The 26,293-nt window shown below is 46.8% G+C and overlaps 1 protein-coding gene across 1 annotated transcript in view; it reads left to right on the top strand.

The window, feature by feature from the left end:
* Positions 1-8,069: 8,069 nt before the first annotated feature.
* Positions 8,070-26,293, top strand: part of MEDAG (mesenteric estrogen dependent adipogenesis) — a 161,150-nt gene continuing 142,926 nt past the window's right edge. Inside the window, exon 1 of the mRNA XM_086935141.1 lies at positions 8,070-9,304. Within this exon, the coding sequence (XP_086791267.1) occupies positions 9,021-9,304 (284 nt within the window). The 5' untranslated portion in view covers positions 8,070-9,020. The remainder of the gene's footprint in view (positions 9,305-26,293) is intronic.

The raw sequence follows: 26,293 nt of genomic DNA, 5'->3' as shown, positions 1-26,293 counted from the left end.
GGGACCCACATCTGGGCATACCATCCCACTCAGGGTGCAAAATGCTGCAGCAACAGATGATGGACCGAATTCTGAATAAATCAAACATTCACCCCCGGTCAAGAGATCTGAGTTACATCCATTGTTCTTTTGTACGGTACTCCACCCCAGTTTGAACCCAGCCATATGCAAATCAGCCTTGACCCTGCTCCTCATGGGAACAGTCAAGCCTGAATTGCCAAGCCGGATCTTTTCTGGACCGGAAGCAAAAATCCTGGGACAGGCTTCGTGGTATCATCCTTCATCTGTCAGGCTAGCTGAATCCAGTTGCACAGCAAGCAAGGGACCCATGTCTGGGCATACCCATCCTACTTAGTGCGACAAAATGCAGTGGCAAACGATGATGGACAGCATGCTGAATGAATCAAACATTAATCCCTAGTAAAGAGATGTGTGATAAATCCATAGTTCTTTTCTCACTTTGCTACCCCATTTTCTTTTCCTTTTCTGAAGTTTTACATAGCACAAACTTGACCCGAAGGTATCCGGTATCAATGCACTTTACATGAGCACCAGTTACTTTATATAAGGACACATTCATTTTTGTTAGACACGGGGAGATTAAGTGTATTGCCCAGTGTCACAGGATGTTGAGCGTCGTTGCAGAGACTGGAACCCGGTTCTCCAGATTTGAAGTCGACCGCCCTAGCCCTTGGGCATCTTCTCCCCAGTTTGGACCCATCCATGTGCAAATCAGTCTTGACCCTGCTCCTCGTGCAGACAGTCCAGCCCGAAATGGCAAGCGGTGTCCTCCCTGGACTGGAAACAAGCATCCTGGCACGGGTTTCAGGGTATCACCCATCATCAGTCAGACTAGCTTGAATCCAGTGGCATAGCGAGAAAGGGACCCACGTCAGGACATACCCATCCAACTTAGGGTAAAAAATGCTGCAGCAACAGATGATGGGCAGAATGCTGATGAAATTAAACATACATCCCCAGTCAAGAGATCTGGGTTAAATCAATTGTTCTTTTGCTCACTACGCCACCCCAGTTTGGACACAGCCATATGCAAATCAGTTTTGACCCTGCTCCTCGTGGGAACAGTCCAGCCCGAACTGCCAAACCAGGTCTTCCCTGGACTGGAATCAAGCATCCTGGGACAGGCTTTGGGGTATCACCCTTCATCAATCAGACTAGCTTAATTCCAGAGGCACAGAGCGCAAGAGACCCTGGTCTGGGCATACCCACACCTCTTGGAGTGAAAAATGCTGAGGCAAACGATGATGGACAGCATGCAGAATGAATCAAACATTATTCCCCAGTCAAGAGATGTGTGTTAAATCCATCATTCTTTTCTCACTATGCCACCCCAGTTTGGACCCATCCATGGGCAAATCAGTCTTGACCTTGTTCCTCATGGGAACAGTTGATCCCGAACTGCCAAGCCAGGTCCTCCCTGGACTGGAAACAAGCAACCTGGCATGGGTTTCAGGATATCACCCCTTATCAGTCAGGCTAGCTTGAATCCAGTGGTACAGCGAGCAAGAGACCAACGTCTGGCCAAACCCATCCCACTCTGGGCAAAAAATGCTGTGGCAACAGATGATGGACAGAATGCTTAATAAATCAAGCATTCACCCCCAGTCAAGGGATCTAGGTTAAATCCATCTTTCTTTTGCTCACTACGCCACCCAGTATGGACCCTGCCATTTGTAAATCAGTCTTGACCCTGCTCATCATAGGAACAGTACAGCCCGAACTAGCAAACCAGATCTTCTCCGGACTGGAAACAAGAATCCTGGGACCGGTTTTAGAGTATAAGCCCTCAACACTCAGGCTAGCTTGAATCCAGTGGCACAGCGAGCAATGGACCCACGTATGGGCCTTCCATCCCTCCTAGGGCGAAAAATTCTGTGGCAATAGATGATGGACAGAATGCTGCATAAATCAAACATTTACCCCCAATCAAGAGATCTGGGTTAAATCCATTGTTCTTTTGCTCACTACGCCGCCCAAGTTTCGACCCAGCCATAGGCAAATCAGCCTTGACCTTGTTTTTCATGGAAACAGTCCAGCTGGACCTGCTAGGCCAGGTCTGCCCTAGACCGGAAACAAGCATCCTGGGGCCTCTCTAAGGGTATAAACCCCTTCTCAGTCAGGCTAGCTCAAATCCAGTGGTACAGCGAGCAAGGGGCCCACGTCTTGGCATACCCAACCCACTAAGGGTGAAAAATGGTATGGCAACAGATGATGGATGGATTGCTGAATAAGTCAAACATTCAGCCCAGTCAAGCGTTCTGGTTTACGTCCATTGTTCCTTTGCTCTCTACGCCACCCCAGTTTGGACCCAGCTATATGCAAATAAGTCCTAACCCTGCTCCTCATGGGAACAGTCCAGCCTGAACGACCAAGCCAGGTGCTCCCTGCAATGGACACAAGCATCCTGGGACTGGTTTCGGGGTATCACCCATCATAAGCCAGGCTAGCTTCAATCCAGTGGCACAGCAAACAAGAGATACATATCTGGGCATATCCATCCCACTTAGGGCGAAAAATGTTGCAGCAACAGATGATGAACGGAACACTGAATACACCAAACATTCACCCCCAGTCGAGAGATCTGGTTTAAATCCATTTTTCTTTTGTTCACTACGCCACCCCAGTTTGGACCAAAGCCATATATAAATCAGTCTTGACCCTGCTCTTCATGGGAACATTCCAGCCTAATCTGCCACGCCATGTCCTCCATGGACCACAAAGAAGCATTGTGGGACCGGCTTCGGGGTATGACCCCATATCATACGGCTGGTTTGAAGTCAGAGGCCCAGCGAGCAAGGACACCACGTCTGGGCATACCCATCCCACTTAGGGTGAAAAATGCTGCAGTAACAGATGATGGATGAAATGCTGAGGAAATAAGTCACCTCCAGTCAGGAGATCTGGGTTAAATCCATTGTTTTGCTCACTATGCCACCCTAGTTTTGACACAACCATATGCATATCTGATTTGACCCTGCTCCTCATATAAACAGTCCAACCCGAATAGCCAAGTTGGGTCCTCCCTGGACCAGAAACAAGCATCCTGGGACCGGTTACGGGGAATCATCCCTCATCAGCCAGGCTAGCTTGAATCTAGCGGCACACCCATCCCACTTGGGGGGGAGGGAATAATGCAGCAACAGATGATGGACGGAATGGTGAATAAATCATTCACCCCCAGTCAAGAGATCTGGGTTAAATCCATCATTCTTTTGCGCACTACACCACCCCAGTTTGGACCAAGCCTTATGCCCATCAGTCTTGACCCTGCTTCTCATGGGAACAGTCCAGCCCGAACTGCCAAGCTGGGTCTTCCCTGAACCGGAAACAAGCATCCTGGGACCGGTTTCGGGGTATCACCCCTCATCAGTAAGGCTAGCTTGAATAAAGTGGCACAGTGAGCAAGGAATCCATGTCTGGGCATACCCATCCCGCTTAGGGCGTAAAAAGTGATGTGGCAAAAGTTGATGGATGGAATGCTGAATCAATCGAACATTCACTCCCAGAGACATGGGTTAAATCCATCGTTCTTTTGCTCACTACACTACCCCATTTTGGTCCCAGCCATATGCAAATCAGTCTTGACCCTGCCCCTCATGGGAACAGTCCAGCCCGATCTGCCAAGCCAGGTCCATCCTGGACCGCAAACAAGATTTGTGGTACCGGCTTCAGGGTATGGCCCCTCATAAGTCAGATGGTTTGAAGCCAGAGGCCCAGCGACAAGGGGCCCACGTCTGGGCATACCCATCCCACTTAAGGCGAAAAAAGTGCTGCGGCAACAGATGATGGATGTAATGCTGAATAAATCGAACATTCACTACCAGTTGAGAGATCTGGGTTAAATCCATTGTTCTTTTGCTCACTACACTATCACATTTTGGTCCCAGCCATATGCAAATCAGTCTTGACCCTGCTCCTCATGGGAAAAGTCCAGCCCGAATTGCAAAGCTGGGCCCGCCCTGGACAGGAAACAAGCATCCTGGGACTGGTTACGGGGTATCACCCCTCATCAGTCAGGCTAGATTGAATCCAGTGGCACTGCAATCAAAAGGACCCATGTCTAGGCATACACATCCCACTAAGGATGAAAAATGTTGCAGCAACAGATGACGGATGGAATGCTGAATTAATCAGACAGTCACCTCCAGTCAAGAGATCGGAGTTAAAATATCATTCTTTTGCTCACTACGCCACTCCAGTTTTGATCCAGCCATATGCAAATCTGTCATGACCTTGCTCCTCACGAGAACAGTCCAGCCCGAATTAAAAATGCTGTGCCAACAGATGATGGACAGAATGCTGAAGAAATTAAACATTCACCCCCCAGTCAAGAGATCGGAGTTAAATCCATCATTCTCTTATTCACTACGCAACCTCAGTTTGGATGTTGTGCAAAAACCGGTGGATTTAGGCCCATATCTCTGTACCGGAGTGAATGTTAGACATTGTTTCAGCATTCCGCCAATCAATTGTTCTTTTTGCATTTGTCGGCTTATCTGCGAAAGGTATGCCCAGATGTGGGTCCGGTGCTCGCCATGCCTCTGGAGTCAAAATAGCCTGGCTGATGAGTAGTGATACGCTGAAACCGGACCCAGGATGCTTGTTTCCAGTCTAGGTAGGACCTGGCCTGGCAGTTCGGGCTGGACTGTTCCCATGTGGAACAGGGTCAAGACTGATTTGCTTATAGAATGGGTCTAAAGTGGAATGGTATGGTGTGCAAAAACACAATGGATTTAGGCCCTGATCTCTGTACTGCGGATGGATGCTCAACATTGTTTCAGCGTTCTGTCCATCAATTGTTCTTTTTCCTCTCTTTAGAAAGGACAACATTTCAGATCCGGCCTCCTATTATCTCTTCGCACTCCTCGATATTGGCTATAAAGCTTTGTTTGAGATTAAGCACAGAATTGCTTTTTTCAAACAAGTTTCAGACCCTGCTGTAGTACAGTTGATAATTATATAGCTCTTTCATATCTGGCTCATCAGGCGGCCTTCTTTTTTATTGTTTCATCAAATTCCTGGCCACATTGTGTAGAAAGTTTTGTGGAAAAACTGTCATATAGGGAACCCCAAGCTCCTTTGTTGAGGTCATAATCTCTTTCTACTCATACACCTGTGTGAGAATCAAAGTTGGTAAGAGTTGTAAATTGTTAAAATCGCCTCAAAGGGTTTTCCCCCCCAACCGTTTAGCAAAACCTAGCACTGCAGCTGAAGAATTTCTCACCGAGTTTACCTTTAATGAAAGCTGAGGGGACCATAAACCCTTGTCATCAAAAACTACTCCCAAATAGGTAAATACCTTCACTCTGGTGATTTCTTCGCTACCACAGGAGAAGGTCTTAACTTTATTTTTTGACAGCCCCAATGACATAACATGCGATTTGCCATTATTTACTACCAGATCCAGGCTTCTCATAAAATCCCCAAACGAGTCCAGTAATCTTTGCAGGCCCAAGGGTGTCCTTGCCAACAGGACAGCGTCATCCGCGTATAGGAGCACCGGATCCGGTGTACCTCCCATACGTGGAATGTCCAGAGTCGCTGTTAGCAGGTTTTCCTCCAGCGAGTTTATTTATAGCGTAAACAGCATGGGGGCCAAGATGCATCCCTGGCGCACCCCTCTACCGGACTTAAAACTGGACGTACATTTCCCCTCATTCGCCATCCTGATTGAGGCATTCAAATCTTTATGCAACTCGGCCAGAAAGTACACAAGGGACCAATCAAGTCCCAGATCCAGGAGCATTGTCCACAGCTTTGACCTATTGACTAGATCAAAGGCTGTGGACAAGTCCATGAAGCCCAAATAAATGGAGCCCCCGACCGCCCTAGTGTATTTAGCTATTATCAAGTGTAGGTTCAGACATTGGTCCTCCGTGCTCCTCCCCGCTCTAAAGCCATATTGTGCATCTGACAGTATGTTATTGTCAGAGACCCACCCTGTTATCCTTGCTAGAATAACCTTCCCCAGAATTTTAATAGAGGAATCTAGCAGGGATATGGGCCTATAACATCTGGGTCAGCCCTTTGGCCCTTCTTAAACACCGGGATTATGGTTGACCGAGACCAGGATTTGGGGAATCCTACACAGGCCGAGGTATTAAAAACATTGGTCAGGATGTTAGCCCAGTACAATGGGTTAGCCTTATACATGTCTGAGGGAACCCCATCTGGTCCTGGTGCCTTTCGCCCTGCAGAGTCTTCAATTGCTTTAACAACTTCCCCCAGGTGAAACCTAACTGGCATAACAGGAGGTTCTGAGGCTGGGGCCACAAAGATTTCTAACTCTAGATGACTACCATAAATCTTTTTGACTACCATAAATCTTTTCACTTAGAGTGAAAAATGTTGCAGCAACAGATGACGGATGGAATGCTGAATTAATCAGACAGTCACCTCCAGTCAAGAGATCGGAGGTAAAATATCATTCTTTTGCTCACTACGCCACTCCAGTTTTGATCCAGCCATATGCAAATCTGTCATGACCCTGCTCCTCACGGGAACAGTCCAGCCCGAATTAAAAATGCTGTGCCAACAGATGATGGACAGAATGCTGAAGAAATTAAACATTCACCCCCCAGTCAAGAGATCGGAGTTAAATCCATCATTCTCTTATTCACTATGCAACCTCAGTTTGGATGTTGTGCAAAAACCGGTGGATTTAGGCCCATATCTCTGTACCGGAGGGAATGTTAGACATTGTTTCAGCATTCCGCCAATCAATTGTTCTTTTTGTATTTGTCGGCTTATCTGCGAAAGGTATGCCCAGATGTGGGTCCTGTGCTCGCCATGCCTCCGGAGACAAAATAGCCTGGCTGATGAGTAGTGATACGCTGAAACCGGACCCAGGATGCTTGTTTCCAGTCTAGGTAGGACCTGGCCTGGCAGTTCGGGCTGGACTGTTCCCATGTGGAACAGGGTCAAGACTGATTTGCTTATAGAATGGGTCTAAAGTGGAATGGTATGGTATGCAAAAACACAATGGATTTATGCTCTGATCTCTGTACTGCGGATGGATGCTCAACATTGTTTCAGCGTTCTGTCCATCAATTGTTCTTTTTCCTCTCTTTAGAAAGGACAACATTTCAGATCCGGCCTCCTATTATCTCTTCGCACTCCTCGATATTGGCTATAAAGCTTTGTTTGAGATTAAGCACAGAATTGCTTTTTTCAAACAAGTTTCAGACCCTGCTGTAGTACAGTTGATAATTATATGGCTCTTTCATATCTGGCTCATCAGGCGGCCTTCTTTTTTATTGTTTCATCAAATTCCTGGCCACATTGTGTAGAAAGTTTTGTGGAAAAACTGTCATATAGGGAACCCCAAGCTCCTTTGTTGAGGTCATAATCTCTTTCTACTCATACAACTGTGTGAGAATCAAAGTTGGTAAGAGTTTTAATGTTTTAAATCGAGCATAGGTACATTATTACTTAGGGCCAGAACAATTCAACCAAGACTCATAAACCAATGGCTGCAAACCCTACAGTATGCTGACATTGTTATTCTTGATCAAATTGCTTCTCCAACGAGTAGCTCGAGAGCCACTAGTAACTTTCCAGCTACCTGAAAGTAGTTCTCCTTTGTGCAGCCAAGACTACTAAACTGAAATCATTTTTGTGGTTGAAGTATTATATGTATGACTAAACTGTACAATGCAAGACGAAAATGTGTGCCTTTTTGGAAGTCATAAACTGATATTAGGAGAAAAATGGCTGAATTTTGAAAATATATTTAAATCTGATTTTTGAGTGATAAATCATGTGAGCGGAATTATTACTAACATTCTTACTTTTACGCAAGGGGCACTGCAGCTGTGGTTGGCATGCATTACTGACATTGAAGCATTCCAAATTGACAGAACCTTTTTTACATTACTTCTGGCAACCCTTCCCACTGCACTGAAATGATGACGTCTCATAGTCTTGCGTAAGGTGACTACTGATGTAATCTTGTCTTATGTGGTTACTATTAAAACTAGATAATGTTAGTAGCTCGTGATGGGTTTTGTTGAACATATGCAGCTCTTCTTACACAAAAGGTTGGAGACCCCAAACTTTTATTGGTCTGCAGAGAGCTTTAAATAATCCACATTCTTACAACCTTGACAACAAACAGGAAGTAAACCAGAATAAATCAAAGGTTAGGTTATGATCTTTGGAAGGCATATAGAAATAAATCTAAAAAACACAAACAAAAAAAAGCTGTATTGGTCCATCTTCCTAGGAAAATATGTCTCACCTATAATAATCTGTGAATATGGTTTTGGAAATATTTGAAACGCCGTTCCTCCCCATAAGTCTGGTAACAACAAATATCAACTCCCTTACACTCCCTTTTACATAAAAATGTTGATTTGATAATTGTGTCAGCATTGTTTTACTTTAATCTATGACAGTTACCTCTTTACAACTCAAGCAAACGTCTACATAACAGGCATTTTATAACTCAAAATATCCCTTTGGTGCCCCCCCAAGAGTGGTGCTTAAGCAAGTTTAGTGAACACCACCTACTAACACTGCCCTTAGAAAAAGAGGAACAGCCCCTGGTGCAGGTGCATTTGATGGCTAGGCAGCCGTCTGGTGATAAAAAAAAAACCACGTGAACTTCCGCCTCTGGCATCCTTGGCCAGCCGGGTTTCTGTGAAATCTGACTCTACCAGTCAACGGCGGCTGAAGGGAAGGGCCGAGTATGCACTCATTTTTCCAGGCAGCTAAACCTATTTCGGCACTGCTTATTTTTTCCCTCCTCGGGAGTGGCTCCAGAGGGCGTGACCTGAATATGAGTAATCCCCTCGCAATCCGTGTACTTTGAGTAACCCAGCATTTCGGAAAGCGAGTGCAACTAATTGAAAAGTGAACTGAACAAATACGCAGCAAACCAGGGAGGAATCCACATCACTTGAATTTTTGCTCATATCTGTAGGTGTGTCACGCCGCGCTGCCCGTCCTGGTCCCGGGGCTGTCGCGGTTTCCGTCCCTCGGCTTGGCGGCAGGGCTGGATGTCTGCTGCGGACGGGGCTGGGATGGCCAGGCCGCCGCTGCGGAGCTTCGTCTCCGTCGGTTCCGGGGACTTGCGCACGCTCACCACCTGCAACTGCGAGCTGGCCCTGCTGCCCCTCAAGCAGCTGCTCGCCATGCAGCCCGAGTACCTACAGCTGCGGCCCGAGGAGCAGCCGGACAGCCTGGTGAGCTGCCACCTCGGCTGCGGGGGCTACAACCTGTTCTCCAACGGAAGCTTCCGCATGGAGGGCCACGAGTTCCGGGTCGTCAACTACATCAGCAGGTGGGTCACTGTAGCGCGTCTCCATTTGGTGACGCGCCGGGCACTATGACGTAATGTTCTTGCTTGGGACCAATGGAATGTTTCCAGTTACTGCCAGTGCACCCCTTACATTAAAAGGGAGCGCACCAGCACTTATCGGCAGGAATGCAATATTTATAAGAAGTGATTGCTGGCTCTTATCAACATCAAGCAACAGGTACTGAACGATTGTGAGTTTAGGGTTCCATTTGAGCACCGATTTTGTTTAGACCTTTACAAAGAGGTGAACGAAGTGTTGAGGTGGCCACAAAGATGGTCTAATTTGTACTGCAAGTGTTATTTATTACAGTTCTTTGGAAACCAAGAAGTGATGTGCAAAGCATGTTCCTGAGCCAGTCACTAAATTACCACACACTGTGCATCTCAGAGCACTGTTAAATAATGAGATGTGTTAACATTGAGCTGGGTACGGTGCCTTCAAGTTACTGATTTATACAATATCGTTTATTTCTCGTGAAAGCGTTTTCTGCCATCCAGGCTACAAGACATATGATCATTTATTCTGCTTTATGCCCCTAGCTGGGTTATCAGATAACTGACATATCATATGTCCAGCCAGTGCTTAAAGTAGACCGGGTCCTACCGGTACTCAGCACCCACAGTTCTGAAAAGCAGGTACAAAGTATGGTGACCAACTGGCATTGGTGCAAATTCAGGACGGTGAGTGTAAAAATTCAGGACAAAGGGTCAAAATTCAGGACACAAATTCAGGACAGGAGGTCAAAATTCAGGACAAAACTTCAGGACAATTGGATAAGTTTTACAGACACATCAGAGGTCTCAATTGTACTAAGTAAGCCCAGCCATATCTAGACATATTCAGCCATTTGCAAACCTATCCATCATGTATACTTCCATCTTTCATTTCACTCATCCATCCATTATCCATCCATCCGCCCTTTCACCCTATCCATCTGTACACTCATCCATCCACTCTTCTACCGATCCATCCCTTCAGTCACCCATCCAGCGATTTACCCTTTCACCCATCCAGCCATCGTTTCACTTACTCATCCATCCACCCAGTCACTGATCCTTCCACCCATCCACCCTTTCAGTCATCCATCATCCTCCCTTTCTCTCTCCATCGACTCTTTCACTTAGCAATCCTTCCTTCCTTCCATCCATCCATCCACCCACCCTCCTTCCATCCATCCATCCTCCCATCCATCCATCTACTCATCCACTCATGAATCCATCCATTGACCATATCACTCTTCCATCCTTTCTCTCATCCATTTATCCTTTCACTCCTTCACTGGTCTATTCATCATTTTGTCCATCTACCTTCCCTTTCACTCACTCATCCATCCTTACATCCACCCTTTCACTCATCCGTCCATCCATTCGCCCTTGCACTTATCAATTCATCAATCCATCCACCATTTCACTCATCCATTCACCCACTCACTCATCTTCCACCTTTTCACTCATCCATCCTTTCACTCATCCATCCACCCTTTTACCCATCCAGCTACCCTTCCGCCCATACATACAGCTATTTCCGTTTTCTCTCTTCCATCCTTCCACTCACTCATCAATCCATCCATCCCCTCCCATTATCCATCTATTCAATCTTTCATTCATCCATTCACCCTTTCACTAATTCATCCAGCCATCCCTTCACTTAGTCACTCGCTCACCTTTTCATATTAATTTTGAGCTGAGCCTTTTTGAGAGGAGGCCCGCCAAGAACTTCACCCTCGCTGCAGGAGCCATTCCAGGACTGGGACAGAAGCCACCCAGGGCAGAGACAGGATCCACTACAGGAGGGGACAGGAGCCATCACAGACGGGGGGGGGGGGGAAGGGGGACAGGAGCCACCACATGGGGGGACAAGAGCCATCACTGGAGGGGGAACAGGATCCACCAGGGTGGACACAGGGGTGGGTATGCAGTATTCTAGTATCATCTTGGTCTCTTCCAGGGTGGGGGAGGGCTCCTCACCCCCTCCTGGACAAGACAATGAGAAGACAGGCTCTGTTTCCAAAATGTTAGTTTTGCCCCCCTCCCCCCACACTGATGTACAGTACTGAAAGGAGATACTCCAAGAGAACTGATTTAACTGATTGTCCTCCATACTTTGTTAATCAGTGTGGGTGCGATTGTGCCATTTCTCTATTTTATTACAATATAGACTGCATGTTTGAAGAATGGAGGTTTGTTTACAATTTAGTGACAGTAATTAAGCTCTGTGAAGTGAACCACGTGCTGCCTCGGTGTAATCAGGGCAGGTTCTAGGATGTTTGGAACCCTGGGCAGAAAGGGAATGTCTCACACCAATTGCAGATACAAGACGCATTCAGTGCTGTTTGCATCTGAATAGATGCCCCTGCTCCTGAAGCTGCCGCCCCTCCCTCTGTCACCTTCAAGCACCTCTTAACAGCTCATCAAGGGCTGAAGGTGTGAGGGTTGCCATCCCACTGTGTCTCGCCAATGCTGATGAGTATCTGAGCTTTTGTACTGCCTCGGAGTCTGTTACACCCGACCTCAGCAGCATTGCAGTCAAGAAGGGAGGTGGGGGCCAGCTGTGCCGGTTGTGCGACCAGTTAAAATTACGGACAAATGACGTCCGTTAAAGAATCCTTCATGGACAACGGACAGACGTCCGAAATTACGGACTGTCCGTGAAATTTACGGACGGTTGGTCACCCTAGTGCAAAGAGGGGTTCCTACCGGGCTTTCCAATTTTGCCCTCACCCTCACGGATGTCTATATAAAAAGCTGTCAGTGCCCGTCTGAGGGTCTGCCCGCTGCCTCCCGGTATCAGTATGAAAATATAAAACAGGCAACGCTCAAAATACGTGCTGATATAGTGAAGGGAGGTTTATTTCGGTTGCAACAACTAGGAACTCATTTGTGTACATAGTGAAATGACTGGAAAATAAATATGAATGTAGAACGCCTTAGTATAATTATACTAAATTCAATAACATAAAAAATGAGGTTTTTTGCAAACACGCAACAATAGTTAGTTAAACTAGAAAGAAAATGCCCTACAAAATAGTTTTTGCTGGTGGAAATGCTGAAACTAACATTGAAGTGGCCAGAGAAGGGAAGGGGCAAGGCCTTGCGCATGCCAGCGTGGTACAATTTAAACAATATGTAACCCCACCAGCCCAGAATGTCGTTGCGACCTTTCGCTATGTCTCTACCCACCCCCGCGGGGCGCTCTTTTGGTGACTGTACCCCTGTATACTGCACCTTGTATATACAAAACTTTTCTTTTCAATAAAAAATTACAGAAACCCCCCCCTCAAAAAAAAATGACTAATAACAGACTGAGAAATATATGTGAATATTTGTGACCATCAATATGGAAGGATAGAATTGACACACAAGAAAATGCATGACAATAATAATGTCCATTTTATTTAGGTAAGGCAAAATGCATCGTGTTCATGATGATTTAAAAAAGAAGCATATAGGCAGGACCTGGGAACCTGGCGTTTTCCCGGTGGGCAAGAAGGGTAGGGGACGGTTTTGGACTGGTGGGTGCCGGTTTTGCAGCAGTGCTGCAATATCGGCCTTCTGTAACAAATGCGCAGCAGTGTTTCCCACCAGCAAACCCCACCCGGTCCGACTTAATTTCCAGGGCTGGTTTGTATTCCCAGTTGGGCCCTGCATATAGGTAAATATATAATATGCCATCACAAGGCAACTTTTCATGGCGCTCCTCCAAGCTGTAGTTCTGTACTATGGCGTGGTATTAATTTATTTTGGACATTTAAAAGACACAGAGCTTGTTGCCAGGGATCACTTTAGAGAGTGAGCATTTTAATGGTACTTGTATTCTATATCTAGATGCAAAGACAGAAACAGGAAAATACCAGTCGGCAGCACACTATGCTAAGCACAGATTTTTAGCTTACATGTTTTTAAGCCATACCCTTAATTACATCGGCCACACCCTTTTGAGAGAACCCCCAGTTTTTTCATCACAAATAAAGCCCTGTGTCCAGTGCTGTAATTTCTTTGAACACATTAGGGCATTTTGGGAGTCTTAGTTTTTTCAGTTCAATTGGATCAAGTGGGTAACACACCTGAAAACAATAATTTGCAAAAGCAGTCTCCAGGACTACAGAAGTTGTGTCCTGGTGACATGGAGCCATCTGTTAACCGAAGAACCATGTCATTTAATGTAGTTTTCTGTGATTCCATCATCGACTCAAAATATAAAGTGATGTCATTTTTAATGATGCACGCTAGCGTTTTCAAAACCTCAAAATACATAATTAAGTACACGTCACAAAGGAAGTCAAACATCAATAGTTCTGGGGTCATCCTACCAACCAGATTAAAGTGGGGCACTTAATCCAGGATTGAAATCCCAATGTGGTACTGAGATCAGTGCATGATATAATACTTCTGATTTTAGCATTTTACACCAATAAATAGGAATAAGGCTTGGATAACCATGGGCGAAGGAACTGTGATGTGCGACGCGCACGTATCTAATTAGCGCTGCGGCCGCAATGATCAAAGGACACGGCTTGTGTGGTTTACCGCATGGTCCCGACTGTCCGAGCCGGACCACGCCCCTTTATTTTATAGCCGGCACGTGACGACACGCGCCAGCGCTAGCTCAAGACCTCCGAGCGTGGGTAGACTGCATGGCTACCCGCCCAAAGGACACTACATTCCTTCCAACCTTTATTAAACAAAAAAATAAAACATCGAATACGTAAATCTGTTACCAGTTACTATGAAATTCCAGTCCTTGGCTCATCACACCATGAACGCTGCTAGGTGGGAGGATGGAGCCGGATTGCTTCTCAGGCCATATCTGGAATGTTCTCCCCGTGAGGATGGCAATGATGGGGTCATCTCCTGCAAGACCCCACCCTCTGAAGATCGAGCTGGGGAACTTGGCAGGGCTCTGTCTGGCGTTCCAGACAGCAAAGGGCTGCTGTGGTAAGACATGTCCAGATTTTCCGCGGGGATCATCCCTTGGTCACCATCTGGTCTTTCCTCCTCTGGCAGTTGACGTGACCTGGCATCCAGGTTGTCTGATAGCGGCTGGTCCAGAGTTCCGGCGTGTACCCTTTTGAAGAAAGAGATGTTGCGTGTGATTTCCTCTGTTCCTCTTCTGGCTGTTATCATGGTGCCGGTTCGGCGGATGACTGTCCCTGGCTGATGTTCGAACGGAAGCCAGAACTTGCTCCCGGGGTACCTGTCCTTGACGTAGAGTCTGTCCCCTAATTGAATGACCGACATTCCGGGTCGTCGGTCGGCGCTGGCTTGGTCATTGGAACTGGTCCTGTTGGCTAGAACCCTTCCGGCGTCAATCTGAGATGGGGTCCAGCTTGGGTGATGCAGGATGGTGTCTTGCACTACTCGGCCCATGCTTGCCGGCCCCGGAGCTGGCTCGGTCGTGAGATGGGGTGTCAGACGGTACTCTCTCAGAAAACTGTATATGGCTCTCTCGAGTGGTGATTCATCCGCATGTGCGATGTGTATTAATTTGTTGAGAGTGCGCATGAACCTCTCTACTTTCCCGTTTGCTTGGGGCTAACGCAGGGTCACTTTCCAGTGTTGAATTCCCAAGGCCTTGAGATAGTCTGCAAATTCTTGTCCATGGAAAGGTGGGCGGTTGTCTGTTTTCACCACTTCGAATATTCCATGGGTTGTGATGGTTTTCTAGAGTTTTGTAATCATTTCCATGGCTGTCTGACTCCCTACAATCTTGACCTCGGGGTATTTAGTGTAGTCATCGATGATCACCAGGGCATAGCGTCCATCTGGGAGGTGTCCGAAGTCAACATTCATGCATTCTCATGGCCGTTGGGGGTTTTCTTCAGTGATGACGGGGTTAGGCCGATCTGGTTGGCCTGATGCTTGGCACCATGAGCACGTTCTGACTGTTTGTTCAACCAGTGGGTCCTTCCCCGGGAACCACACCTTGGCCATCAGCCGACTCTTTCTTTTTACCATGCCCTGATGTCCCCTGTGTGCAAGGTCCACAGCTTGTTGAGCAAGGCTTGATGGGATCACCAGTCAGGGGACTCTGAGTAGACAACCTCTGCTGTCGACCAAAAGTTCATCCTTGACTCACACAATTGACTCCAGGACGGTCTTTGCTTGCGGTGTCCGTCTAGTTGGGGTGGGCTGAATGGGGCACCAGTCATTCGATTGGACCGCTATTATGGCCAGCTGCAGGCATTCATCAATCAGGGTGGCTTCTACAATGGTTGCAATACTCATGGGAAGTGGTTGGGCTCTTTCCGATACAAGCCGAACATATTCCTCAGTGTCTTCTGCATCCTCTTCTCCGCTTTGGTGGCGGCCCTAGGATGTCTCGATAGGTAGTCCACCGGATTGGATGAGCCTGGCTTGTATTCTACCCGATAGTCATACCCCTGCAGCTGAAGGATCCATTTTTCAATCATCTGGGGAGGCTTGGATGCTGACCCTTAAACAGGGGAATGAGGAGTTTATGGTCGGTGGACACTGTGAATGGGTGGCCGAACACGTAGACTTGGAAGTGCTGACAGGACCAGTGGATGGCGATCACTTCTCGTTCTATTTGCGATTATCTCTGTTCCATGTCTGTCAGGGAGCAGCTCACATATGCGATCGTGGCCCACTCTCCATTTCCTTATAACTGCGTGATCAAGGCTCCTAGCCCATATGGGCTGGCGTCAACAGCGACGTTGGTGGATCGGACCGGGTCGAAGTATGACAATGTTGTGTCTGCCAACAGGGCTGCTTTGGTGTCCTTGAAGGCTTGTTCCTGTTCGGGGACCCACTGCCACGTGGTGGTGGATTTTGTCAGTTCCCTGAGGGGCTTTGTGAGGTTGGATAAGTCCGGAACAAACTGCCCGCAGAAGTTCATCATCCCTAGGAAGCTCCTCATTTCCGAGATGTTCGAGGGTGCTGGGGCTTCCTGGACGTCCCGCACCTTGTCGGGGTCTGGGGCCACTCCTTTGTCGGAGAACGTGTAGCCAAAGAAGCTGATCTTGTTCTTTAAGAACTGGTACTTTTCTTTGTGTAGGGTCAGTCTGGAATCTTTGGTCCTCTGGAGAACCACGCAAAGTCTACGGTGGAGATCTTCCATTGTCGATGCGTATATTAGTAGATCATCGCTTACGTTCAAGAACCCTGGGAGCCCACTGAGGACTTCACAGATAGTGTTTTGGAACACCTCCGTGGCACTCAAGATCCTGAAGTTGAGGCATCAGTATCTCCTGAGACCAACGTGCTTGGAGAAGGCGGTGATGTTTTGAGAGTCCGGGTGTAGTGGCAGTTGGTGATAGCCGGACCATAGGTCCATCTTCGAAAACCACTTTGCGTCGTTGATTTCTCCCAGGATGTCGTCGATGGTGGGGGTTAGGTGACGTTCCCTTTTCACCGCGGCGTTTGGGAGGCACATGTCAACGCAGATGCGGACCTGCCCTGGCTGTTTCGGTTTCCGGGCCACCACGATCGGATACACCCATGGGGTGGGTTCACTGACCTTCTCGATAATCCCTTGCTTCTCCAATGTTTCTAGCTCTTCTTCGACCTTCTTCTGCAAATGGAATGCAATGCACCTGTGCCTCAGCGCCACGGGTTGGACTGACGGGTCAATGTGGAGAGAGACTTCTTTCCCTCGCATCCAATGCCTTTGAAGACATCTTCGAACTCCTCCATGATGGCCTCCAGTTCCTCCTCTTGTACCACCTTGGCGAATTATATTAGCTTCAGCTCTTCTGCTGATTGTCCGCTTATCAGCATTCCGCTTCCTTCCTTGGTCACGTACACTGTGGTGGGGATCTTGAGGTCTTGGTGTCGCAGCTCAGTCTTGAAACATCCCAGGAGCGGGATGGGTGTCTTCTGTCTGTATCCAAATACCCCGATCCTTGCTTCAAGTAACGGCGGGCGTGTACTTAGTTGATTGAACACATTGGCAGCCATTCGTTCGATCGAGGCCCCAGTGTCTATGGTGGCTCTAACGTCCTGGTGGTGGATCTTGATTCTGCGCCTACATAGTGGACTGGGTAGTCTTCCACGCCATTGTCCATGTCCTCACTGTCGTGTGCTTCAGCCACTTCAAATCAGAGGGGGACCCCACATCAATTTAGGCAGGTCGATGGGGAAAGTAACAATCAAACACCGGGAGGGGACCTGCCCGCAGTAGTTTTAATCAATGGCCTTGGAGAGGTCCTTAGTATTATAAAACTTGTCCTGAACCCAAGCAAATCATATAACAAGTTTGATTTTATCAAAATTTATTTTTTATTTCTATGAATTCATTGTATTTGTATGTAAATATAAATAATTTGGCATCAGAATAAATAAACATCTTGACAACAATTAAATGGTGGTTCTAACTTCATACTGACATACCCTTAACATTCATACAAAGAACATTCACACATCATACATCCTACAACACTAGGCAGAGATGGTTTTAGGTGACAGGGGGACTGTTGATCAAATGTCCGGGTTGGTTCAGTGGGTTCCTAAATGGGAGCAGACGCCAACGCGCGTTTCGGTGTGTGGCCCCGTCCGGGGCAACACCTTCATCAGGGCAAAGTGGGGTAGAGACGAAGGAACCACATATGTATAGAACTTCTGTATAGGGGAACATATTAAAAACATATATGTTAGGAAACATACTTGCTTGGGTTCAAGGCACAATAAAACAAGAATGCGTAGATACTCAAACAGATCATGACTAACAGTTTGTACCGATCAGACTAGGCCCAGAGACAATAATTATACAGTAGGGGTACTACATCAATATATAAACATTTTAGATGAGAGAAGAAAAAGTATAGGAAAAACACTTTACAGCGTAGATGGAAATATTAATGGAGGACACCTCCTTTAGTCTAAGGTAACCGTGGTACTGTATAGAATTTTACCTACTGGTAATGGATGGGGCTGGCGTATGATGAACCAAGTGGTTGACAATTAGGTAGTGCCAGCGAGAGATCGCGTTTCCTTGGATAAATATCAGAGATGGAAGGAATCCTGTCCCCGAATATACGTAGCGGGATAAATAAAGATGAGTATCCCTGAGGTGGAAGAAAAGGCAAATCAATATACTTATCTTGTCCGGGGCTGGTTTAGCCTTAGAGTGGAAAGGCACGGTATAGGATCACAATTTATGAATGCGTACCTTCACAACAACAGGGGGATACCATCTAGGGCCTTCGATGCTGACCTTATTTGCTACCCGTATAAGATGAGTATACCTGAAACGTGGGAATGGACAGTTTAATTAAACACTAGCTGCAAGTATCGTCCTGGCTTAAGGAAGAAACGCATAGTGACGACACGGGGAATTATTTCCGGGGTACCTTTTCCAGGATGGGGAAAAAATCCAAGTAGGATTCTGGTCGGTGCGGGGGCCGCCGGCTGGGGGTTAGAGTTGAGCTAATCTACAACAGAAAAAAAGAGAGAGAGGAATGTTAGAATGAATTGGGGTTCTGCTGCACAAAGTGCCGGCTGAAGATAAACATCAAGATGGGAGCCAGCCTACCCCTGTGGAAGTCTTTGGTGGATACGTCCGTTTTGCCGTCTTATTTTAAAGGTTTGTGCTTCAGCCACTGTCTGTGCTGCTTCTTTCCGTGATTTTGCAGACCGGCATACCTCCGCGAAGTGGTTCATCCACCCGCAAGCACTGCACTTCTTCCCTCTCGCTGGGCAGTCTTGCAGGCGATGGGGCGTGCCTCCACAGTAGCTGCATTCCTTTTTCTTGTCTTGCTGCCTTTTCCCTGAGTTTTGGCGCGCTTTGGGCCTCACCACGTTCACCTTTTCCACTGCGTTGACTTGTTCTGTCTTGATGGGTTGGTGGAGGGCTACCTCCATGTGGAACGCTTTGGCTTGCAACAGTTCTTTTGACCGGCCCAGGGTGAGGATGTCCGCTAAAGACTTGCCGTCCTCCTGAAGGATGTTCACTCTGAGTTTAGACGAGTAGCACCCTTGTATTATCTGACCTCGGATTTCTTCCTGTTCATCTCGAAATCCGCACGTGCTGGCTAGTTCTTTCAAACGCCAGTGGAATGCGTCTAACAACTCCTCTGCCTCTTGTTTGGCCTAGCGAAAGATGAATCTTTCGTAGTCCCTGTTCGCCATCGGCTCGAAGTGCGCAATTAGGGCGTTGAACAGTGTCACATATGTTTTGGGTGTGGCCTCCACAAGGGTTTTGTAGATGCCTCCTAGATGAAGGAGTAGGGCTCTGCGCCTGTCCCGGGCTATACCCCTTCAAATTAAATTCGGAGATGGTCAGTCCAGTCCCTCCAACGCAGGGCAAGGGATGAGGGGGCGCCATACACCACAAAGGGCTCCATGGCGAGATTGACGGCATCTTGGCGCAGACGCAGTCACTCCTCGCGGCACGTGCACTGCCTACCTCCTGGGTGTGGAGGTGGCCGCCAGGCCGAGGGTGACGAAGGCGCAGTCAGGTTCCTCCTCTGTGGCCTGTGGGTGCTAGGCCTCAATGTGATGTCCTCCCCTTCCAGGCTTCTGGGGCATACACATGCGTGGGCTCTGGCAGGATGTACAGAGATAGCCCCCAGTCCTTTCAGACACTCACAGGGGCTGCAGGGCCCTCACTGGATGCAGCAGACGTGTCAGGGGCACACCACAGGCCTGCACAGGGCAATCGGCTCCTCCGTGGTTCCAGGGCCTGGATCACAGCTCTCAACCACTACAGAGATCAAAGCCCACTGATTACTGCACTTGGGCTCTCTTCCGCCTCGTCGCCAGTGATGTTCGATGCACGCGGATCTAATTAGCGCTGCGGCTGTAATGATCAAAGGACATGGCTTGTGTGGTTTACCGTATGGTCCCGATTGTCCGAGCCACGCCCCTTCATTTTATAGCCAGCGCGTGACGACACGCGCCAGGGCTAGCGTAAGACTTCTGAGCGCGGGTAGACTGCACCGCTACCTGGCCGGAGGACACTACAGGAACCAAGGACTGGGTAGTTCGGGGGCAGTATATAGTCACCCCAGATTTTGGAGTGGAGGGGGCGTATTGGACAATATCCCCCCTCAGATTTTAGAGTGGAGTGGTGTTTGAAGATTAAACATTGGAATAATGGGATTCTCTGAAGCAATGCTGCAACGCATTTGTTTCCTTGAAGGGCGGTAATCTTTGTTTTCTTTATTTGTCAATTACATATGTGCGCCCATTAAGGTTATGAGCCTTTCTTAAATCGCTCTGTTCGATAAGTCAGGTGCTTTCCCTTACATTTAGGAAGCGTGTGAAGCACACCTTTAAATCTTATGACTATCAGCATATTCATTTTTGTGTATATAGTGTGTCTTTATAGTGTCAGTTTGATGTAAGGTGTGCTAAGATTTTCTTATTGAATGCCAAGTACTAAGGCTAATCCATGAAATAACCGAACACAAACCATTGAAGGATGTGTCTACAATGGCTGGACTGCACAATTTACAGTAAGGAAACCTGGGCTCAAACCTCAGCATCCCCACTTGCCTACACTGTGTGTTCCACTGCCACTACTTTGTTTCACTATATACAAGTTCTTTAATCAACCAATTTCGGAGCACATTGAAGCGTTTCCGTGCAGAATCTGCTTCACACAAAAACCGCACTTATTTATGGTTAGCAAAAATAATCTTGCTTCAGTTTTAATAAAATATAGGCTATAAAAATAGACAACATGACTAGGTGGCAATCTCATCATGGAATAGGGGTGTTCGTGAATGTTTTATGTTTAAATAATTTTAAACTTTTAATAAATGTTGCTTAATTCGATAATAATATGTAGTTATTTGAGACTTTCAGACATGGTGATTTTTTTATTGTTCATTTTCAAGGATTGTATTTTAACATTGTTTCCGTTGGTATGTTTGCAAAATTTTTTGGCTATAAAGGGATGCCAGAGTCATTGAAGTTCTGTAAAGAATTTTAAAAATAGGTGTTGCACAGCTCGTGTTAATTTTTGTACATTCTTGCAATGGTGCAGAATGAAAACAAGAATTGGCAATGAAAATAGGTCTGACTTTTGCAAACTAGTCAACTGCGATGGTGAATTATTATTTTTTATTTTGAATTGTAAGAATACTTTACAAAAAGGAAAGAAAGTTTGTCCTCCTGACGATGGCTGCTTTATGCTTGCATTCAATATTTTAAATAAAAAAAAAAATACATTGAAGTGGCCTTTTTACTTATGATTTTTTTTTTTAGATAATCCTTTCAGTTGTGCAATGCAATTTATTGTTATTTGTGAAGGAGGAAAGAAATAACCACCATATAATCAATATCCAAATGGAAGGCTGCTGCAACGTTGCAGTGTCACCTACCTACTTTGTAACTTTGAAAATGGGGCAAAAAAATAATAAATCATCATCTAACTAGATACCTGAAGTGCAGGCCATTTAAATAGCCACTATTTTAAATTAGTATAACATTCTAAAATTAAAATGCACACTAGTAACCAGGTTTATCATTGAAGAGAAAATTGCCATTTTTAGATGGATGTGAACAATGTGCCACTTAAAGTGAAAGGAGCCAATGTGTAAAGTAAGCTGATCATTACTCAAAGCTGTTTGCTGTGGTGGTTGGAAGCAAAGTATGGATGGCAATTTAACCGACCAGTGGCTGAAACCCACTGACATAAAACCTCTCTTTATTGGGGCGTGGCCAAGCGAGATGGCCGTGTAGTCGCTCCTCCTGGAGCTCCTGCCAGCCATTTAATCAATCCTGCTTGATCGTGTGGCATCTGAGGCTCTGGATGCTGGAAACTTGCTTGTAACCCAGATAGGACAGGGACTAAATTCAGCTATTGGAATCTGAGCTATGAATCCGTGACAGCAAGGCCTGGAATGTACACGTCGCTGTGGGCCCAGTGATCCTGAGCGTACTGGGGCTGGGCAAGCCAACTGAGCGAGACTATCTATGGCGGCAGCAGGGATGTACTGGGGGGACGCATAGGAGTGAGAAGCTGACCGCTGCAAGGACCTCCAGCGGGGTGCTGAAGGGCCGTGACCCGCAATGAGCGTACCGGCTGGCGACCGGGTCGGTGGCGCGACCGATGTGAGTTCGGTCTGGCTCCTGGGCCTCAAGCTGCGGGCCGGAGAGTGAGAGCGGCCTGCCGGTGGTGACTGACAGGTAGACCAGTGCCTTTTTGGGCTTGGAGGCAGGTCCAGGGGTAAACGCTGGTGAGCACTGTGGCAGTAGGCTGTACCTCCCCTGTGGCACGGTGTGGAGGAGGCCTTGTAGTATGGAATCCTGTGAATGGCCTGTGTAAGAACTGGGGTCACCAGTTCCCCGGGGGTAGCCTGGCAAGAGCAGGTAAGGCACCCGAAAGCTTAGGTGTAAAGTGACCATACAGCACTCGCAACCACTGAGACAGGTACCACACACAATGACTGAGACCACACCAGTGAAATGGATTAAACAAGGTACTTCTATCTAAAATAAGGTCACGTTGATAGTTTGTTCGGAGTAATCAAGTAATCAAGGTAGCATTAACTCCATTCACATTTCCTTAAAAGAGCATATTTGTCATCAATCAGCCATAAATATACAAATAAATAAATATTCAATAACTATAAGCCTGGCTTCATTCTTGCTCCTAGTCAGCACCTACAAGTAATTTCCTTTTAAAACATTCAAAACATTGCATTACCTAGCAATAAACATTTCATTGCGGTAGGAATCAGCATGTCATTAACTAGGGGTTAAACAGCTCCTAATTGCAAAGATAAGCAGTTCAACAGCAAGTGTAGCACTTTTCACAAGGCTGGAATAAAGCAATTTATGAATTAGAAATAACCCTTTCAGTAAGTGAGGACCACTTCAGTAACTACCCATAGGAATTCTTTACTATTTCATTAGGGACAATAAATCAGTTCCTTGGATAGGCTTCAGGCACTAATCAACCAATTCAGGGACAGGAACACCATTCCCTCAGGTACAGGAAAAACATTAAACCCACAGGGGGTATCACCCGTGAAACTAGGCTCCTGCTTGGGCAGGGGAAAACAATCCACCAAAATGTTTTTGTTAAGCGATCTTAGATCAGCGCACAAGCGGAATTCTCCACTTTTTTTTAAAATTAATACAATTACCGAAATCCATTCAGCGGAATCTGCTGGTTCAATAACTTCTTCACTGACAAGTTTGTCTAGTAATAATTTCAAATCATCCTTGACTGTTAAAGGTAAAGACCTGACTTTATGTCTAACTGGCACAGCATCTTTTTTGAGTTTTATCTTATGTACAAAACCTTTTACACATCCTATTCGGTCCTCGAAAAGAGAATCATACTTACTTAAAATAGAGGAAATACTTTCATTTTTGCATGTAATAGACGAAACATCAATCTATACTAATATAATAAAGAGAGAGCCCAAACCTTTGAGGCGGGTAATCTCAGGAAACCACAGCACCAATCACAACACCCAATACAGCGTTGAAAAGGGCAGTTGCAGCAGAAGGACATAGGCTATGCAGACGCCCACCATATACATTTAAAAGGTAAAAGAACCGTGCCAGCAAAGTAGTCCCTTGTGGGCGTGTCTGCGTTGTGCTATGGGCGTGTGCTGGGGGTGTGACAAACGCTGGGGGCGTGTGGTACGTACCGCCCTTCACGCCATGTCTCATATTGTGTGCTACTCCCACCCTGCTCCCTTTAAATACCCCTGCACCCCATAATCATAACCCACCCTTACTCCTTAAAATACCCCAACACCCTTAAACACTAGCCCATCTTAACCCTATAAATATACCCTGTACCCCAAACCCAAACCTATCCCTAAACCCTAAAAATACCCCTGTACCCCAAAACCCAAACCTAGGCCTGAACCCTATAAATACCCCTGTACCTCAAAACCCAAACCTACCCCTGAACCCTAAAAATACCCCTGTACCCCAAACCTAGCCCTGAACCCTACAAATACCGCTGTACCCCAAAACCCAAAACTTCCCCTGAACCCTAAAAATACCCCTGTACCCCAAAACCCAAACCTAGACCTGAACCCTAAAATACCCCTGTACCCCAAAACCCAAACCTAGCCCTGAACCCTGAAAATACCCCTGTACCCCAAAACCCAAACATAGCCCTGAATCCTTAAAATACCCCTGTACCCCAAACCTACCCCTGAACCCTAAAAATACCCCTATCCCCCAAAACTCAAACCTAGCCCTGAACCCTAAAAATACCCCTGTACCCCAAAACCCATACCTATCCTGAGGTGCCGGGTTTTTAGGAACCCGGTGGTGCCAGGGGATAACACCCGAAGACCTCTGAGTTCTCCCTGTTCCGGACCACAGAAACCAAGAGTCTTCTAGGTGAAGTCAGAGATCGAGTTTTATTGGCTGTAACCAAGTAACAAGCGTCCTAGAATTACAACAGCACGGGTCGTAAGTTCTCAGGAGACTGTTCGTTTTTACAGAACCAGCCTTCTCCTTATATACAGAAATAACAGCTGCAGGCAAGAATTCTTCAGTTTACAATACGGTCATATACATATTTCCAAAATAAGGCAAAAAGCACAGTCATGTCGGCCAACCCATATTTTAGATGTCCAGTTTGTGATAGATGGCCCAGCCCGGCCCAGAACTACCATCAGATATCGATGAAACCCCAATAAAATCAGGCACCTCCTCGTCGTAAAACTGGCCATAAACAAGGAACATGGACAGGTGTATGTGTGCAGAAAACATGGTCTGTATGTAGTGAATGGTTTATGGCATGTTGTGCATTGATGCTATCTTACTCGGCCACTGGGCGAGGAGCTGCCCAAACAGGTTTGGCTGGAGGCAGTGGAGTCAGCTTCGGCCAGGTCATGGGGAAGTCAGCTAAGGTGGACGTGTCCTTTCAGATCAAGCTCGGCCTCAATCAATTGACTATATGAGGGCAAGCCATAAGATGGATGCCGTTCACAAAATGGAGTCCGAGGGTTCGGAACGGAAATCACGATTTAAGGGTGTTAGCATCACTCAATCACAACGCAAATGCATAGGGATAATGTCCTGATCATTACCGGTCTGCCGACACCAAATTCGTCATGGTACGATGACATTTTGTGACATGAGGGTTAGGCCTCGGTACCACATTACAGAAGGGTCCAGAATTTCGGAACCACAGACCCTCCTTTTGCCCTCATATTAGGCAATAACTCATGCTAATCTGAGACCAAGTCTGTATTAATAAATTCATGAAGATGCTGCTGTAGCATCATTCTGTTGCTCAATTCGTCCCTTGACACAGGCTTCCTTACACATGGAGTAGCACAGAGGCCACATATTGCAGGAGCGCACTGCACAAACAGGCAGAACATAAACAGAATGGCTAAGATTATCCCAATGAAGATCAGAGTTTTCCATCCCCAGGCAGAGATCAGTTCCCAGAACCACCCTAGCAGGGACCAATCCCCTTTTTCCACGTGAAGGGAATCAGAGATTTTATGTAGTTTGGAGATGGCCTGGTACACTGTCGGAGCATTATCAGGGATGAAAATGCAGCAACTGGATTGGATCACTCTACATACACCACCACGGTCTGCAAGTATGACATCTAGGGCAACCCGATTCTGAAGAGTCATAAGTCTGTCCGACTGAAGCTCAGCTGTCAGGTTACTAAGGGCACCGGCCGTTTCTGTCACGGCGGATTCAACTACCCTCGTTAACTGGCGAATGTTCCTGCCGTTCACCATAGGCCCCCAAAACGGCAGAAAACCCTTTGCGAAGTCTCCAAACTCTTGACCCGTAGTGTCGTCTTGACTCACGACACCCCTAACTGTCCTTGTCCGATGGTAATCTGCCCCGGCCGTGTAGGCGGGTGGCAGCAGAAACGAGATAAAACATGTGCCCGAGAAGTCAGGGGGCAACCAGGTGTATGCTTTGTCATGGCAGATGAAGTATGTACCCGTAGCCGCTAAGAATGGAGGGGAAGTTCAGGAGGCAAACACGTAGGTTTCCGTGCATACGCTCTTCCCCAACTGTGCTTTGGGATCCCTGCCAATACCTTGCAGACATAGGTGA

This window comes from Lissotriton vulgaris, chromosome 8 (assembly GCF_964263255.1).
Source record: "Lissotriton vulgaris chromosome 8, aLisVul1.2, whole genome shotgun sequence".
NCBI lineage: Eukaryota > Metazoa > Chordata > Amphibia > Caudata > Salamandridae > Lissotriton > Lissotriton vulgaris.
Note: the sequence above shows the minus strand (reverse complement) of the source record. Positions and strands in the feature narration are given on the sequence as shown.